Here is an 18,350-nt window from a genome sequence, read left to right on the forward strand (position 1 = left end):
TGAACCCTTTGTTTTCCAGTATTTACAGCCTCGGCCTGGTAGATTTATTTCTATAGAAGACAATAAAGTTCTGGGGACACATCAAGGTGAGGCATGGCCACTGGCTGCTTTCCATGGTAAGACAGCATGAAGCTGTGGGTTCAGAAGGGGCCCCATGTGTGGCAGTTCCCAGCATGGGAGTGCTGGTCCTGTAAGCGGCAGGTGGGCGTGGCTGGGCACGCACTCTGGAGCACCTGTAAGGGGTGGGTGGGCCCCAGCTGTGAGCCCACACAGTGTTGGCTTCAAAGAAGACGATGGACTGTCACAAGAATTCAGTCCAGGTGGAGACAAACATGTGGGGGGCATTCCATGAGGTGGTCAGGTGCAGTGGGATGTGCCCTTGGGGTTGGAGCATCCGAGAGAGCCTTTAAGAAAGTAATGTGGAGTCTTGACCCCCAACACCTGAGCTGTGGGACTGGCCAGGGGATAAGGGCTGGGTTTTCAGATACTGCAAAATCCTACAAAGGAATTGCTCTTTGTAGTTCTTCCACCTTGGTTTGGGCAGGACAAATTCCCCTTCCTGTGGAATAGGGACAGGGCTTAGATGTCACTGGCTCCCCAGAGCACCACATGATGGGAAAGCAGAAGAGTTAGAGATGTCTTCTGGCTTGGGGCAGAACTGCAGGCTCTCCCCAGCCCTGTGCCCTGCGGTGGTGGTGGGGTGATCGTGGCTGATGCCCATGGTTGCAGTTGTGAGCCTCACAGCCTGCAGTGTGCAGATCCCCACCAGGAGTCTCTGCCTTATGCCATACTATTGCCAGGTTCCAGGCAGTGGGAGGGTGATGTTACATCTGGTCTAATGACTTTCGTGTGGGCAGGGGGTATACAGAGTGTGGCCAGGGTGGAATTGGGACAGCCTGGTGGGAGCTCTGATGTCACTGGCCCCCAAGTAGTTGGTGCATGGACAGGTGGGACTGGGCAGGGCCGACCCACAAGACCACAGCCATGCCAGGGGCTCTGTTCTGCAGGGCATTCAGAAGCCACATTCTGAAGCAGTTGTCCCTACCCCTTGTGGGTCAGGTGACTGCTGAGTATGCGCTGTCCCATTCTGGCTAAGGGTGTCCCTTGTGTCTAATGTGAACCCAGACACATGAGGGATGTGTTCAGGAGCCGGTTTTGGGTGGAGAACCCCAGGTGAGGTGGGGTCCTGCCTCCGAGGGAGCACATGGTGAGAAAGGGTACATTACAGGCCTCGCTGTATCTCTGTAGGCTGGTTCCTGTACACTTTGGGCCAGCGAGCCAACATCGGCGGCTTGGCAGAGCCCTGGTATGTGGTGGAGAAGGACGGAGCTCAGGGAGATGTGTTTGTGGTGAGTGGTGCTCCCTTGTAGGCATGTGCCCAAATAACAGGAGGGCTCCTTCTTGGTGGTTTGGTTTTGAGGTATTTATTAAACTCTTATTGTGTACTGACTACTCTGTCGATTGTCACATTAATCCCTACTATGAGTAGATACAGTGTTTCCCTGATTTTACCAAAGGGAAAGATGAGATTCTGAGTAAGTAACTTTCTGAAGGTCCCTGGTGGAGAGGAATTACTTTCCCCGCCTAAGGACAGCGCCAGCCTCAGGGCGGGCTCTCAGTAGGAAATTGTTGGAAGTACAGTGGCAGGGCCAGGCTCTAAGCAGGGCTCCTCACTTGGGGGCACATTTGGCCTTTGGGGTGCACTGAGCATTTGTCTGGGGACACTTTTGTTTGTCACAACTTGGTGAGTGGGTGCTACTGGCATGTAGTGGGCAGGGGCACAGGATGCCACTATGCTGGACACCCCACCCTCACACAGAGCTGCCCAGCTTCTCAGGAGTGCTGAGGGGAGAAAACCTCGAAAGCCAGCTGAGCCACTGCCTCGTGTGCTTGCAGACACCAAGAAACTTTGTCTTGGTTGCAACACAGGCTAGCAGGCCTTACCTGCCTATGCTCAGACCCCCTCCCACGAAGGGCCATGTGAGTGAAAAGCTATGAAATGATTGGGGCCAAGCAGGATCTAGAGTGATTTATGGTAGAAAGTTCTATGCTCTTTTTTTTGCTGAGAAAAACCAGAAGGGTCATTGACTACTTCATGAAACTCACTGCCTACCTAGACCTGGAGATCCCTGGAGTTGATGCTGCTCTGTCCTTCTCCTCTAGGGTACCTAGTGAGATCCTGGAGTCCTTGTGGAGAGAGAGGCTGGGGCTGGCCCCTGGGTCCCTGGGAATGGAAAGGTGGGACCTCCAGGGGTAAACGGGCTGGCCCATAGGCAGCTCACAGGGAAGGGCAAATTGAGGCTTGAGCTCTAAAGTAGGGTCTCTGACCTTGAAGTATCATAAAGTGGGCTCTGTTGTCTTGACCTGCATTTTCTGCTCTGCAGGCCCCCAGGACAGATCACCCTGCCCTATACAGGGACCTGCTGCGGACCAGCCGCGTCCACTGGGTCACCGAGGAGCCACCTGCTGCCCTGGTGCGCGACAAGATGATGGAGTGCAACTTCCGATTCCGCCACCAGATGGCGCTAGGTGCCTAAGCGGGCCCCTGCCCCAAGGTGTTGGGAGCAGATACTTGGAGCTGGGCTTCCTGCAGCCCAGGGCCCACAAGTTCAGACTGCTTCAAGTATTCAGTACTCCTTTTCCCTCTCCTACCGTGGGAGGTGGACAAAAGACCCGGCATGGCTGGATTGAGTGACTGGTGGTGTTTGCTGCCTCACAGTACCCATGTGTCCCTCAGTCCCTCTGGGGGGCTGCCCTGTCCATCCTGGCAGGAATGCTAGAAGCCTTTCGAGTCAAAATCACTTCTCTCACTGTTTCCTCTTCCCTGGGGACCCAGGTCCGGCATTCCCCCTGTAAGGTCACTTCTCTCCCACTTAGTGCCCTGTGTGCTGACCCTCAACCAAGATGGCACTGTGTGGGTGACAGCTGTGAAGGCAGTGCGGGCACTCGCCTTGGGCCAGGTAAGTAGGTGGGCCTGAGGGTGCCAGGGGGCATGGAGGGCTGTGCCTCAGCTCTCTGGAGACACCTTGCTGGCAGGCAGGTACAAGGGCATGAGCTGCAGGCCTGGGGCTGCGAGTTATGATACCTCCCCAGGTGCATGCAAGGCCAAGACAACCCTGAAAGGATGTGTGGGCCCCTAAGCCCCCAGAGTAGCCAGTTTGGCAGGTGTGGACAGCTGAGACCTGGAATGGGTTCACATGGCTGGGGAGTACTGGGTAAGGCCCACTTACTGCCCTGTTGCCCATTTTCCCAGCCTGTTCCTGTTCCTCTTCCCTCCCCTCCTACCCTCTCTCCTCCTCTCCCCTCAGGAGCAGGCATCTTCCACAGAGAGCACAAAGCTCTAGAGGCAGTTGCTAGGGGTTGGGCCCAAGTGGAGAGTGAGCCCCACAAAGTGTGGTCCCCATCTCTGCCATAAACCAGTGGTATTGGCCCCATCACCTGCCTGCCAGTGACCTGGGCCTCCCTGTTTTCCAGTTCGCTGTTTTCTACAAAGGAGATGAGTGCCTGGGCAGTGGGAAAATCCTGCGGTTGGGGCCGTCCACCTACACACTCCAGAAAGGCGAGAACATGTCCACGGCAGCCACCAAGGGTCCTGGCAATGGTCCCAGCCTGGACCCTGCGTCCTGACCACCTGTTGCTGTTCTCCTGCAGCATGGAGGGGCCCCAAGTAGAAATTCTAGAATTGTAATATTTGAAACAAAAAATTCACTGGATGGGCTCAGTAGCAGCATGAAGACGACGGGAAAGTATCAGTAAACTTAAAAAGTGAGCACTAGGAATTATGAAATCTGAGAACAGAACAGAAAGACGAAGAAGACCTCAGGGACCTTGGAACAGTATTCAGAGGCCACATGTCTGTGTCGCTGGAGTCCTAGGAGGGGAGAAAGAGATGGCTATAGAAAAAATATTTGAGAAACAATGGCTAAAATCTCCCAAAATTTGGTGAATGACATAAATTTGAAGATACCGGGAGTTCAGGCAACCCCAAACAGAACCTGCCCCTTCAGGCTGTGATGGGCCTGAAGGAGAATAAGCAGAAAGTTCCAGAACCGTGCTCTGTCAGCCTTTCATCAGCGTCCCATAAGTGGTCTCTTTCAGAGCTGCCTTTGAAATGGGAGGGGACAGGTAAGTGGGGGAAACCAGTACACCAGAGTACAAATGCAAAAATCTTAATTTATTGTAGACTTTCTTCTCGTTTGTGCTGTCATTCCAGTGTTTCGAGTATTAATAAATATACATTTGTTAAAAACTTCCAGTGTCTAATCACTCTCATAAAGTGTTAAGTATCATAAAAATAGGTTTACATTTTTAATAAACTGGCAATTGTCTTTTGGTAACAGTTCTGATTGAATTAAAAACTATACCTCAAAGGCAAAATCCTTTTGCAGATTAGAAACAGTATGAAAGGGGAGTGTTCAGAGACATTAATCTTTTCTTAGATAAAGCCTCATCAGCGGTAAACATTTAAGGAGACAATCATTTTGGATCTTCAAAAGGCCACTCACCTGTTAAGGCACATTTATCATTCACAAGGCATAAGGACTTGGGGAGCTCATTCCATTTTTGGGTCAAGTGTGTGGTCATGGACTTTTTGTAGTCATTTGGTAAATGCTTGCATTTTCAACAATAAGATTTAAAACTTACGCAGTATGAAAGTATTCACTTTTACTTAATTTTTATATTCTGTTTTTTTCTCACATCTGGAAGCGGCTGTGCCAGTTTATGTGAACGCATGTGAAGAACAGAGGACACACAGAAATAAATGTGTGACTAGTTCCAGTTCCATCCTACAACGCCTCAGGCCACACTGCACCAGATGCCTGCCATGGGACTGCCACAGCTGGGCCTTGGTATGAGTTTCCCAAAACAGTTTGGTAACCCCTGAAAAACGTGGCTGTGATTTTGTTCCTTTCCACAGTTGGCGATTTGAAGTAAAATACAGTCACTGACTGGGGTGGGACTCCAAACTGCCTGGGAGGCTGGGTCAAGTCTCAAAGGGCTAGGAATTGGCAGGAGGAAAGGTGATGTCCTGGAAGACTGCAGGCCTCTGTCTGAATCGTGAACTCGTGAATGCTTTAAAATCGCACCAAGCTTCGGGGCCATGGGACAAACAGACTCCACCTGCAGTCCACGCTGGCTGGGAAGGTTCCGGGAGGCCCTGTCAGGGAAGGACTGTAAGTCACAGCCTACCATGTCCTGGCCTCCACGCTGCACGGTGCTGTGAAGAACCCACAAGCCCAAGTGGTTCAAACCAGACACCTTCAAGTTTGAAGACACTGAGGAACAAACCCTGTGAATTCAGGAGGTGTGTAGATGCTCAGGGGTTCCTGAAATCAACAGCAGAAACTTCTGGGGAATGACTTCGTTTTAAGCCTCATTCCTGATACACTTCAGGCCTCTGAGTTGCTGGAAGGTTACATCAATGCGTGCCAGGTTCAAGTACAATTGTGCAATCCATCTTCTATAAAAATAATGAGTGATCATCCCAGAGATGTCAATATCAACACATCAGTACAAATGTAAGATATATACAGGTTTTGTTTCCTCCGAGTTCCACACAAACCTGCAAAAGTATCTACACCTTCTCCACACAGCAGGGTAATCTGCTTTAAGGCAAAGCAGTGCCTTTGCAAAGCCTGTCAAGGCTGTGGCCAGGCTTGTGCTGCAGAGACGCCTGCATGGGCAGTCAGGCCCCCATCCTCTCTGCTGAGTTCCCTGAGCCCTGACGAGCAGCTGGCCGGCTGGGTGGCCCCCTCCGGCAAGGCCAGCTCCCACCTTGCTCCGCTGGCTCTGAGTCTTCTCCTGCCTGGGCTGCAGCACAGCTTTGGCTCATTTTGCAGTCCAAGGACGGAGCTGGGCTGCCCAAGGCTAGGTCTCCATATGCCGGTGGGCTTTGGCACTTGGCATGGTGTCTGACAGGCCCCATGCCATAGGGAACTGCGCCCAGGGTAGTGGCCCCTGAGCTCTGAGAACACGTCGTTACATGCAGTGGCCTGTGTGGAGGTGGTGACCCTCATTGTTTCCTGACGGTTCAAATTGAAGTTTCGTTACTGCCTCTGTGTGTGGGAAGAAGCCATCAGGCAGGCAGAGGGTCAGTGAGGACAGCTGAAGTCACAGGGGAGCAGGTCCCAGTGTAGAGGAGAGGGGGAGGGGCTGCTGTTTTGGGGGGGGGTGTGTCTCACTTACCCGGGAAGGCCAGTCTACCACCCATTACCCTCCTCGCCCGTAGCTTCTCAGCAGGATGTGATGACAAGACTGCTCCAGGAAACCTGGCTCCCACCCCTCACCCCTCCCTTGGGAATCTGGAGGCAGGGTGGGGTGAGGGGTAAGTCATGGCCCAGTTGCAGCCTCTGCAGCAGGGTGCCTCTCGGGGTCTCAGCCTCCTCAACCATAATGTGGTGCAGTGAATGAGCCTGTGGGACAAGCTGAAGGCTGGAGAGTACTCTGGAAGTCTGGCTAATCCAGCCCCTGCCAACCCCTCTCCATGGCCGGGACATGAAGGGGCCTGCCACAGCCCTGTCCACCCGTCCACACTCACTCGGAGTCAGAGCCATTGTGGGCACTCCCCGTCCGCACACTCATGGCCACGCCATTGAGGGGCCCGTAGCCCGGCTCCCTCTGTGGGTTCTTGACAGTGATGCTGCAGTCAGTGGGGGCACGGGCCCCATCTCCGGAGCCCAGCGAGGATGTCCGCGAGGAGCCAGGGCTCTGCTCGCAGTCAGCCAACTTCTCCCGCAGCCGGCTCTGCAGGCCCTTCTCGGTCAGCGGGGGTGGGTAGACAACGCGGTTCTTCAGGATCCCTGGGGGGGAGGGGGAGGTCTGGATGGGGCGGCCCCTGCTATCCCAGCTGCTGGGGACAGCTTTGGCCACTGTCCTTCCTTGAGTCCCAAATAAGTAGGGCAGGGCCAATGGCCATCTCAGTCCTGCCCTGGCCTACGTCTGCCCCCTGCCCCCAGTACCCAGGCTGTCACCTTTCCTCTGCTCCAGGGGCTGGCTGCTGGGCACGGCCACAGGCGTCACAGGGCCCTGGCTCTCACAGTCAGGGATGCAGGCAGCATGGTGGCCGCCCTGGCCCTCCTGGTGCAGCTCCACGCTGACCTTAGTTTCCACCTTCAGCCGTGGCTTCTCACCAGGCCCCTCGTGGTCGCTGCCAGCCAAGTTCCCGTCCGGCCAGCTGGCCCCGATGTGGTTGGCCCCAGCATCCACTGTGGCACAAGAAGGTTCCTCATCAACCAAAGGTCCTGAGCCCGAGCAGTTCCAGGTCACCACTCGGCTGGGAATGTGGAGACTGTCTGCCCTGACCTCAACTCCCAGGCCCAGAGGCCTGGCCAGAGGTGGGGGGAAACAAAGGCCCAAGAGGAACCCCCGGCTGCAGTCCCACAACACGCACGTGGTCCTGGGCAAAGTCACATTCACCCAGCACAGCTCAGGCCTAAGGATGACCTGTAGGCAGGCCAAGGCTCTGTCCCCAGAAAGCCCTAGCTACCTTTGCTCTAGGGTTAGCATTTGGGGGTGGGGGAGAGCCCTGAGAGGCCAGAGCTTCTCATCCATGTCACAGCAGCTCTGTGGGCATGTCCTGGGAGGCGGGAAATATTCTACTTAAGGGTCCTGATCCCAGTGGCCAGGGAAGGCAGGGCTGGGCATGTTCTGCCACCTACATCCACAACCCTCCAGGCATGCATGCACCCGCTCACCTTTGGGGGTGCTGTGGATAGGGCCGCGGGTGTGGTCCTGAGCTGAGGCTGGGTCCCACTTGTCCTCGGCTGCCATCCCATCATCCTCACTGTCTGATGAGTGTGAGGAGGCGTAGGAGCTGCTCTGCTCATCCAGAGACAGCTCACTGTCCGAATCTGAGTCATGACCTGTGAAGAGGGTGAGAAGGATAGGAGGCTCAGGCTGGTTGTGTGTGTGTGGGGGGGGCAGCCTTGCCAGGGATCCTGGGGCCATTCAGTCCTTGCTGACTCTGTAAAGCCCTCCAGGTGGGACAGCCGCCGCTGACCCTTCTCCAAATGTGGACATTCGTGAGTGCTGAGGGGGTGTGGGAGAAATGACAGCGAGCAGGAAGCTCATGCCACAGCCACCCCCGACAAGGACACATAGGCAACGGGGCCCTCCCACCAGGGAGAGCCGTACCGTGGGGCTTCTTGCTGCTCCTGCGCACGAAGGGCGGATCCAGCTCCCTGTGGCCATCCCGCGCCGTCCCAGATGGCATGCTGAGCTTCTGGGCCCCTTCGTCCCTGAAGAAAATGGGGGGCAGGGGGCGTTCAGCCTCGCTGCTCAGGGGACGCATGCATATGGCACCCGAACCTACCAAGCACCTTCTGCTTGTGGCAGGGCGGCAAGACCTGCAGCGCTCTGGAAGGTTCTCTGCACTGTCTAGTCTGTTCTCACCAACAACGGCAGAGACAGAACAGAGCACCCTCCGCCTGGCTCGGGGGGGACAGGATGCACAGTGTGGACACGTGGCTCGCAGCCTCCCACCAGGCTGAGGGGACAAGTGCAGCTGACCTCTCGGTGCTGTCCAGCGAGGCGGTGGACTCGCCTAGGGCTGTGCGGTACACATTAGGTTCCTCACTGTACGTGTTGTTGCAGTTGAGAGAGCGCTGGGGGGAGGGGGTACAGGTAGTTAAGGCAGAGCCCACCAGGTGGTGGCTAATCTCCCTGCAAACCCCACGATGCCAGTGCCCTGAGCCCTGGGCACACCAGGGAGGACTGTGTTGCCAATAGCAGGGCCAAGGGGACATGCACCTGGGCCCCTGTGGGGTGAGAGAGTAGCCTTGACGCCACTGCTCCTGGTTGGAGGTTCTCAGCCCCCACCCCGCAGCTCCCAGCCTTCCCAAGACCTCAACAAGCGAGTCTGCAATGACGACAAACCCGTTGGCAGTTCCACCCACCTCCCCTGGCGCTGCGTCCCACCTATGTATGGCTCAGCGATGCCTTAGTCAGGGGACAGAGGCCGGGTGAGCTGGATCTGATGCCCCAATTGTATGCCTGGCCCCGGCCCCCAGGAGTCCCCAGGGCCCCTACCGTCAGCAGCGTGGCCCTTGTGGTGGCCGAGTCATCCGGGTGCAGCTTCTTCCCAGCCAGCACCCCTCTCAGGTGCTTCCGCACCTCCCTATTGAGCACGCAGTGGAACAAGAGGACGAAGAGGCCCTGCGGGAAAAGCCAGGCGTGGAGACGGGCATGCCCGCGGGGCATCGGGCTGGGCGCCAGGGTTGGGGCCCATTGCCCCCCCAGTCCCCCACCCGGGTGTGGCCCAGGCCTGATGACACCCAGGACACATCCCAGCAGCGCCTGGCATCCTGTGAGCGTGTCCAGAGTGCCCACCCCAGGCCCTGGCTGGCCTCTCTGAGGGGCACATGCTTCCTGGAACGTGGGTCTTGGAACCCACAGCTCAGGGGGCAGCTGGGGCAGGGAGCCTGTTCCAGACTATAAGCTGCCGGATCCCCTCGGGCTGAACCGCCGGTGAGTGAGCCCCCGCTCTGGGGCCACAGCTCAGCCTCCCCCAAGAATGGCCGAGAGGACAAGGGGTGCAAGGGGTGAGGGTCCCTGGGAAGGTGTGGTGCAGAGGGCTTCCTTTTGGGGTGGTAGGCTTGTGTGTGCCAAGGCCTGTGTCACCCATACTGCGATGACCCTGGACCTGAGCAGGGGTGGCCCTGATATCCTGGAGAGGCCATTTGGGGACACTGACCACCTCCCCCAAGACCCTCCTGGCCCTTCAACACTGGGGTGCTTCAGGGAGGGACAGCACCTCTGGGCTGTGATCCCCGGGCTGGCCCCAGTTGGGCGGCTCGAAGCGGCTCACCTGCAAGCAGCTGAAGCCGGCAAAGAGGTAGTGGAAGGGCAGCGCATCGCTGTTGACAGCCAGCAGCCCTAGCAGCCAGGCGGCGCCCAGCAGCAGCAGCAGGACGAAGGAGGTCCTCAGCAGGGTGCTGGGGGGGAGAGGGGCACACGCATTGAGCCCCTGCCTCCCCCCACCTGCCACCTCCACCCCCCACCCTTCCTTTCCCCTCCTCCCTGCAATCCACCCCTCCCATCATTCCTCCTGCCTTTGTGCCCCAAAGCCTTTCTAAGCATCTAACATGTGCCAGGCTCACAGAGGGAGCAAGACTAAAGCAGCATACATTGGTGGGCGGGGGTGGGAGGCGGGAGATAGATAATCAATTAATAAACAGATAATTAAGAAACAGTGAGCAAGCAATGATAACGAGGCTGGGCCACTGCCCACTGTACCTCCTGAGTGGCTAGGTGCATGGGGGTGTGCCAGGAGCATGGAGGGGTGCTGGGTGCATGGAGGAGTGCTGGGGGCATGGAGGGGTACTGGGTGCATGGAGGGGTGCTGGGGGCATCGAGGGGTGCTGGGTGCGTGGAGGGGTGCTGGGTGCACGGGGATTGGGAGGTGCACACAGGGTGCACGGGGGTGGTGCTGGGTGCACGGTGGGAAGGAGGATGCCCTGCAGGGCCGGGACCTGCCTCGCTCTCAGCCCCGGCTCTGCCTCCACCAGCCACATGGCCCGAGCAGGTCCTCTGCTTCCGCCTTGAGTTTCCCCACATGGCAGCAGTTGGGGTCTGAGCCCCATACCCCTTGCTCCTGACTTTGTCTAAGATACACAATGCAGCCCCACCCACCCAGGGGGAGGGCAGAGGCCCAGCGTCTCCCTAGCTGGTCGGCCATCAAGTACCACAGAGTCACGTTGGACCCCCCCTGCCACCATCAGGGTCCACCTTGGGGCCGGCACCCACTTACATGACCCCTTTTCGTTCATAATAGTGGTGTTTTCTTTGGCAAGAAACCTTTGCAGACAGGACAAAAATAACAGTATTGACCTGAAAAACAAAGCAAGTGGAACAAAACAAAAAGTCAGATGGAGGCGCATGCGCGCTGTGGGAGGGCCCTTCCGAGCCCCAGGCTCCAGCTGGTTCTTGGGGTTGGCGGAACGCATGGCCCCAGGTCTGGGGGGTGGGGGGCATCCAGGGCCTCCATACGGCTGCCACAGCCCCTCCCAGAGGGTGGGGGGAGTAGGGGCAGCTGGGAACCCAGAGTCCTAGGGGCTGGGGCCAGCCGTTGGCTTTGGTGCCTGTTCTGGAGGCTGGCCCTGCCCTCCCCAGCCGGCGGCGCACTGACCCCAGTACTCACGATGATGACTGTCCCAATGGGCCCGGCGAGGCTCCAGATCAAGGTGTCGCGAAGGGACAGCCAGCAGAAGTCGGGGTTCCCATAGCCCTGGGGGTCCAGGCCCACCGCGAGTCCTGGACACATGCAAAGTGCACATGTGAGGCCTTACACAGGGCAGGGCCCCGGAGGGCCTGAGCATGGGCTGCACAGGGACACCTAAGAGGCGCCCGGCCCACCCCACAGGGCTCTGGGACCCGCACCAACCCAGCAGGAAGGGTGCAGGGCCTGCAAGAAAAAGCCAGGACGCCGGAGGCCAGGGAATGTCGTGGCGCCCTCTTGGCACCAAATCCCAGGAGCCACCAGCCCATGGGGGAGACCCGGAGAGCCAAGATCCTGCCTGGGGGGGGGGGGGGGGCGGCACCAGGCTGGGGCACAAACAAGTGTGAACATGGCAAGGAGCTCGGGGCTCCTAGGGGTCCATCTATGGGGTACGCTGAGGCCCATCTTTGGGCACCCAGGCGAGGCCCTGAGAGGGCCTGTGAGGTCACCTCCAGGAGGCCCTGTCCCCCACCCCAAAGGGACAAACGGGAGAGAACGAATAGAAGAGGGATACGGGGTGGGGAGGCGGGAGAGAGCCGAACACTCTCTTGCAAGAGCCTCAAGTGATACAAAATGTTTTAAAGCAAGTTAGGAACATGAAATAGCTGAACTGAGATTCCACAGTTGTCTTGCAAGGGGGTGGCACTTCCAAACGCATAACAAGACAGGCGACCCCTGTGCCCCGGTGAGCTGTTCATGTGCCCCCAAAGTAAGAGTTTCAGGGTGCCCCTGCCTCTGTCCCTCCCCTTCAGCCTGCGCCCCATTCCCTTCTTCCTGTGCTCCCGCTGCCTCTGCAAGGGGCAAGATGAGGGGGGTTCACATTTGGTGAAATGACTTCACTGTATGCAGTTTTGGGGGCACCTGGCTTCACGAACTCCAGGGAGTCCGTGGGGTACCCAAGCAGGGCTCAGCCCCACGGAGGAGACCTGGGTGCTCTGCAGGTCCGCTCCAACTCACCCCGAAGCGCCCATCTGAGGGGGTGGCCATACCCCTCCAGTCCCCACGCAGCCAGCCCAGAAAGGGAGGGGGCAGACAGCCTGCCCAGCTCCTGCCTCAATGTCTAGGGGCCTGAATGGCTGGGCAGGGCGCACACCCTCTCCGCAGTCCCCTGCGTCTAAACTTCGGGAGGTGCTAGAAACAGTGTCCCCTCTCTGACGTGTCTACCCTGGGACGTGGGCGCCTGCCTCAGGCCTTGGGAAGCCTCCCGGCCACTCCCCCCTCCCTGGGGTGGGGCAGGGGCTGGAGCGTTCCTCGGAGGCACAGCTTAGGCTCAGGGGGCCACCAAGCCGAGTTTATTAGGGGCCTGGAAAAGCACAGAGCAAAGTGTCAGACCCCCTCCCTACAAAGTCAGCTAATCAAAGCAATTTTGATTTTGCTTCATTTATTTTCATAGAATTTGATGTAAATAAAATCAAGCATTTTTGTTTCTCAATTTAATTTGCTAAAAAATAAAAAACAAAACAAAAGGAAAACCCAAATCACATTAAAGCACTGGGCAGAGAGTCCGAGAACTTATGTAAGGAATGGGGGCCCCCAGGAGCAGCAGGCTGGCACAGGGCCATGTGCCAGGGGAAACCCTTCTTTTCAGGGCATCTTGGTGAGCATGGGTGGGGGAGGGCACCCAGGAATCTGCTCCTGGTGGCCAGGAGCCAGGGGCTGCTGGGGAACTGCTAGGCAGAGTCCTGGGGGCACTGAAACCCCCAACAGCTCCCTGAGCCTCAGACTCCATGCCTGGATCCCTGGAGCTCATGGACCATGGAGAAAGGAGCTCAGCTCTTCCTTTTGTAAATAGAAGTTCATAAAACAAGAACTCTCCTCACAGGAAACAAATGTTGACTTTCTAATCTTTAGTGAGAAATGTGCGAGAGATGCTGTGCTGTTCATTTACCCATCCATACCTTCATCCATCCACCCACCCACCCATCCATTTTCCATCCACCCACCAATCTATCCATCCACTCATCCAGCCAGCCAGTTACCCACCCACTCATTCATCCAACAGGCAGACACTTCGATGCCAAAAGCAGGCCCTGGTGTCCCCAACCTGAGAGGAGATGGTGTCCCCAGGTAGGGACTGAGAGTGCTTTGGGGACCTCATCCACAGAGAACTGATTAGGGGTCAGAGTTGGACATCCAAGAGAGAGGAGCTGCCCAGACAGACAGATGTCTCCCACTGCCTGCTGGGCAGTTGGCTCATGAGATGTGGGTTCTTACGTCAACACAGCCTGTCCCAGGCCCAGGTCGCTGCCTCCCTCACCTGTGATGACGGCCGGGAGGCCCCAGCCCACCACGTAGTAGAACCTCATAGGGCCCGAGTCGATGTTGCGCGCCTCCGTCAGCATGCGGTACACGTGCAGGCTCTCCACGAAGGTCCAGGCGAAGGCGCTCATGTAGACGTAGTGCAGGACGATGGCGATGACCGTGCACAGGAACTGCAGCAGAGGACAGCAGGTTAGGGGGGAGAGGACAACGGCCAGCAAGTGTGAGGCAGGGGGAGAAGACAGCGGTAAGTGGGGAGAGGACAGCAGCTCGGAGGGGTGAGGACAGAGGCTTGTGGGGATGGGGGGGAGGACAGCAGCCAGTGGGCCTGGGATGGGGTATGGGGTCAAGCTTAGCTGCCTTCAAGCTGGAGGGTCTGTGGTGGCTAAAGAATGGAGGTCAACTGAGTTGCTTTCCCACATGATTCACCCAGGAGGTGCTGAGTGCCAACCTTTACAGAGTCTCAGGGGCCCAGCATGGACAGGTGCCAGGTAGGTGGCACGGGCAGTAAGACTCTCGGGGACATCCAAGGGACCCCTCCTCAGCCAGGACCCCTGCCCTGAGTATAGCCTGGGAGGGGGGTGGGCACAGCCTCTAGTGTTCTCCAGATATGCTGAAGTCTCGAGTTTCTTGTGATGTTCCCTGATTTTTAAACGTTGGCATTTAATTTTTGAGCATCTAATAAGCATTGTGCTGGTGGGCACATGTGGGCTGTGGGCCCCCCCGGATGGTGGCCCTGGCCTGTGCCTGCCGGGCCGAGCCCCCACACTCTCAAAGGCGGGAGGACGCCCTGGCTTCAGGGCTCCCCTGCCAAATTACAACAAACGAACCCGAGCGGTGCTAGTTTAATACTGCCGTATACTTCCCACCAACAAACAGGGACAGACCCATGCTCTGCTCTCCGTCCCCGACAGGCAGGGCTGTGGGTCTGGCCTGTGGCCCGAGTGCATGGGAAGAGAACACGGGCTTCCTCAGAGTGGCCAGGGGCTGGTGCACCCGGCGAGGCCAGCAGCCCCAAGGCCCATGCAGCTTGTCCATCCGTCCCACAACAGTTCCTCCCCAGCCACTGGGCATCCAACAGGTGGGACAAGAGAAGGGCAGCTGTGGGAAGGGCTAGGGCTCGGGGGATCTCACGGGGAGGTCAGCCCCATATGGGTCATTCTGGAAGGAGCTGCCCAGGCCAGGGTTCAATGGCCCACTGGGATGGGTGTGGCCCGCCTGTACGGCCCGGCCCCGGGCAGCTGAGCTGGTCAGGGTGGGGGAGGAGAGGAAAGGTCCAGACCACCTTTCCCTACAAGCTGAGGGCTGGGCCCTGAGCTGACATGAAAAAGGAACCTACAAAATCACCTTTCAGGGCAAAAAAAAAAAAAAAGTGTTGGGGAAATGCCTATTTCCACTGGATTGGTCTGCACGTGCCCAGGCGACTGTAGGACCCAAAACCTCAAGCAGGACGCAACAGTGAGTTTGTGGGAAACCCGTCAAAGCCAGACTGGGTGGCAGGCAGTGGGCACTGTGCACCCGGCATGCACCTCCCCTCTGCTCACCAGCACCAGGTATGGCCCGGACATCAGGACGGCCCCTCACTGCCCACGTGGAGTTCAGATGCGGCAGCTCTACTTGGCCCTCCATTGAAACCACCCTGAGCGCTGCGGCAGGGCCTCGAAATGAGTCGTGTGGCACCCCAGAGCCTTTGCCACGGGGTGCAGGCCAGGTACACCAGGCAGGAGGCGCAGAGGCAGCCCCAGGCTGTACACAGGGCGGGAGCCCCTCACCGCACACCCACCTGGCAGGCTTTTCCCTGGCCCACACGGGGATGTCACCACTCGGAAGCCACTAAGTCCGTCCATGGAATCCCCTGTGGATGGCTGGATGCCTGCAGCCTGCTGCTCCCCATGAGCTGGGGTCTGGCCTCTCCAGGGGGGTCCCCGGGGGTCCCAAAAATAAGGAGGGGGGACACAAGTGTGCAGGCAGCCCCCACCAGCCAGGTGGAAAACACCTTTTTCTCCTTGATCCACTTCCTTCCCAGGCTTGTCCCCTCGGCAGACATGGCCATCCTCATGATGGCAGGTACCTCCCCTTGCCAAGCCCTCCACCCTGGGGTGGGGGTCAACTAAGGACCGTTGCCACTTGGGACCCAGCCCCATGCCCTCCATCACCTCCAATGTCTCCCGCCTTCGCTGTCCACTTCGCAGGCTGGTCAGACTCTCGCCACCATGGCCCCCAACCATGGCTCCAGCCCCTGACCTGACTGCCCTCTGACCCCTGGTCTCGGCCCTCTCACACCCTCCACCCTCACCAGGGCCGTGTCTCCAGGATTCAGGCCTGGCTTTCCTGGGGTGGCTCCTCAGCTTACCCTGGACTCTGCCCTGGGGAGGCAGGCAGACGGCCTCTTCAGTCTTTCCCACCCTGGGCTGGGTGGGCACAGCTCCCCTGCCCACCGCCATAGTGGCACCTGACATCCAGGTCCCACGTCTGCACCCGGCTCTGGAATGTGGGCTCCCTGAGGGCAGCAGGGCGGGCATCCTCCAACTCGGGCTTTAGGAGGTTGAATGCGGTGGCAATACAGGTGGCAGCCAGGATGCAATGGCCGCTGAGAGCGCTGAGGCCCTTCACTCAGCTGGGAGAGCTGGATTAGGTTAGTACGGGGACTGCTGGAAGGCACCACACATGTGGGGGACCGGCAGCTGGTCTCGCACCCCGCCTGGGGCGTGTCCTCACCACAGGCAGAGCCAGCACATGCACCCGGCAGGCCCAGGGCCGGGGGTCCAGGCGAGCACTGGGCTTCCGGCTGGGGGATGCCTGTGCAGCTCGTCCACCAGGCTCACGGCCGGGTCCCACTCCAGGACCACCCCCTACTCCCAAAATGTGTCCCCGGAGGCCGGAAACCCGCTGAGCCAAGCCCAGGTTACTCCACCTGTAAAACATGGACGCCCCCCCACACCCAACACCAGGGCTACAGGGAGGAGAGTGTGAGAGGAAGCAGCACCCTGGAGCCCACGCGAGGAGCCAGGAAACACGGGGCCGGCCCTCTCTCCCACCAGTGGGCTGTGGAAAGTCATCTGCAAGACTCCCAAAAGGTCCCTCTCCTGGACAACCTTAAGCCACCCCTCCAACCCTCCTGTGCAGCCCTGCCCCTCTCCGCGGGGTTCCCTTCCCATCCTCCCCACCACTCACCCGGCCTCCTCCCCCTGTGAGAGCGCCATCACCGCGCGCCCCACTTCGCATGGCAGCCAGGATCTTCTCCCACTCCTTTCACAAACTCCTTCCTGCTCTCTACTCTCCGCTTCAGTGTCTTCCACCCACTCCTATTTTTTCTTTTCTGGTATGCTGTATGGCAGGGTCGCATTTCAATCTTTTTCCATGTGGGTATCCCGATATTGCAGCACCATTTGTTGAGTTTTTGTTTGTTTTTCGTTTGTTTGTTTTGGGAGAAGTGCAGGAATTGAACCCAGGTCTCCTGCATGCTCAATCCTTTTTAAATTATGCTTTTTTCTTTTGGTATGCTGTATGGCAGGGTCACATGTCATTCTTTTTTCACTGTGAGTATCCCACTATTATAGCACCATTTGTTGAATGTGTTTGTTGGCTTGTTTGGGGGGGAAGTGCTTGGGCTGGGAATTGAACCCAGGTCTCCCGCATGGCAGGCAAGAATTCTTCCACTGAACTACCCTTGCACCCTTAAATTACACTTTTAACACCTTGTGGTAGACACCCAGAAATACAACTGATCTTTTTTTTTACATGGGCAGGCACCGGGAATCGAACCTGGGTCCTCTGGCATGGCAGGCAAGCATTCTTGCCTGCTGAGCCACCATGGCCCACAACTGATTTCATATATATCACCAATAATAGACCATTCCTTCTTAAACTCTTTACATCATTTCTCATAATTTGGGGGTAGCGTGTCCTAGATGTTCCTATGAGGTCCATTATATCACCTACCATGATGAACAGAAATGGTGAGGTGGGGCTGATTGTCCCTTTGGTGATTTTAAAGGAAACATTTCTAGAATTTTCCCATTATTATTTACGTCAACTGTAGGTTTTCTGTGTATGCCCTTTATTAGGTTAAGGAGTTCCCTCCTAGTCTTAGTTCAAATATTTTCTCTCTCCCTCCTTGCCTTTCTCCCTAATCATGAATGGGTATGAAATTCATCAACTGCTTTTTCTGCATTCATTGAGAAAAACACATTATCTTTTCCTTGGATCTATTAGTGAGGTCAATGGCAGTTATTCTATTATAATATTAAATCACTGTTATATTCCTAAGAGAAACCCAACTTACTCATTTTTTTATGAACTAATTCAAATTATTTATTGGGTATAGGACTACTTAGGCTTTCTACTTCTTAAATCAGTTTTGACAAGAGTTGTATTTGTCCTAGGCATTTCCACTTTAACTTTCAAAATTATTAACATGAAATTGTTCAAAGTATTTATGTCTTCTTTTACATCCTTAAAACTGTTTGTTTTTACTTTCATCCTTCTCTTTGATATTTCCCACTGGAGACTAGTTGTCTCAAAAAACGCTTTCAGCTTTGTTTGTGTTCTTATATCTTTGCTTTCTATTTCATCAATTTCCATTCTTACTTTTATCATCCTTTTGCTTCCACTCTCTTTGGGTTTATTCTATTCCTTTTTTTAAAAAGCTCAAGTTACCCCACCTAGCTCATTAGTTTTCAGCCTTCCTTCTTCTCTAGTTATTAGCACATATGACTATAAATTTCCCTCTATGTTGTTTTTACTACAGTCTACTACTCTTGATAGGTACTACTTTAACTATTTTTTCATTTTTAAAAATTCCGTTATAAAAAAAACTCCGTTATAATTCCTATCTATCAATTTTCCTGAATTATTTTAAATTTTGTGCTTTCTA

General features: G+C 56.4%; 2 protein-coding genes across 4 annotated transcripts in view; one reads left to right on the plus strand and one right to left on the minus strand.

The window, feature by feature from the left end:
• TRMU (tRNA mitochondrial 2-thiouridylase) overlaps nucleotides 1–4,277 on the plus strand; it is a 28,159-nt gene extending 23,882 nt beyond the window's left edge. Inside the window, exons 7-11 of one of the 3 annotated variants that reach the window (XM_077169189.1) lie at nucleotides 20–86; nucleotides 1,249–1,349; nucleotides 2,385–2,529; nucleotides 2,878–2,960; nucleotides 3,475–4,269. In XM_077169189.1, coding sequence (XP_077025304.1) covers nucleotides 20–86; nucleotides 1,249–1,349; nucleotides 2,385–2,529; nucleotides 2,878–2,960; nucleotides 3,475–3,627 — 549 coding nt within the window. In that variant the 3' untranslated portion in view covers nucleotides 3,628–4,269. Of the gene's footprint in view, nucleotides 1–19; nucleotides 87–1,248; nucleotides 1,350–2,384; nucleotides 2,530–2,877; nucleotides 2,961–3,474 lie in introns of all 3 variants that reach the window. The other 2 variants (XM_077169190.1, XM_077169191.1) reach the window with 2 other exon arrangements.
• Nucleotides 4,278–4,650: 373 nt separating this feature from the next.
• CELSR1 (cadherin EGF LAG seven-pass G-type receptor 1) overlaps nucleotides 4,651–18,350 on the minus strand; it is a 168,162-nt gene continuing 154,462 nt past the window's right edge. The window contains exons 25-35 of the mRNA XM_077169185.1: nucleotides 13,473–13,647; nucleotides 11,138–11,250; nucleotides 10,748–10,827; nucleotides 9,806–9,932; nucleotides 9,028–9,153; nucleotides 8,509–8,603; nucleotides 8,134–8,237; nucleotides 7,695–7,862; nucleotides 6,972–7,205; nucleotides 6,539–6,800; nucleotides 4,651–6,056 (exon numbers count right to left, since the gene is read on the minus strand). Of these exons, the coding sequence (XP_077025300.1) occupies nucleotides 6,032–6,056; nucleotides 6,539–6,800; nucleotides 6,972–7,205; nucleotides 7,695–7,862; nucleotides 8,134–8,237; nucleotides 8,509–8,603; nucleotides 9,028–9,153; nucleotides 9,806–9,932; nucleotides 10,748–10,827; nucleotides 11,138–11,250; nucleotides 13,473–13,647 (1,509 nt within the window). The 3' untranslated portion in view covers nucleotides 4,651–6,031. The remainder of the gene's footprint in view (nucleotides 6,057–6,538; nucleotides 6,801–6,971; nucleotides 7,206–7,694; nucleotides 7,863–8,133; nucleotides 8,238–8,508; nucleotides 8,604–9,027; nucleotides 9,154–9,805; nucleotides 9,933–10,747; nucleotides 10,828–11,137; nucleotides 11,251–13,472; nucleotides 13,648–18,350) is intronic.

The sequence above is a fragment of the Tamandua tetradactyla genome, chromosome 7 (genome assembly GCF_023851605.1).
Source record: "Tamandua tetradactyla isolate mTamTet1 chromosome 7, mTamTet1.pri, whole genome shotgun sequence".
In the NCBI taxonomy this organism is placed as follows: Eukaryota; Metazoa; Chordata; class Mammalia; order Pilosa; family Myrmecophagidae; genus Tamandua; species Tamandua tetradactyla.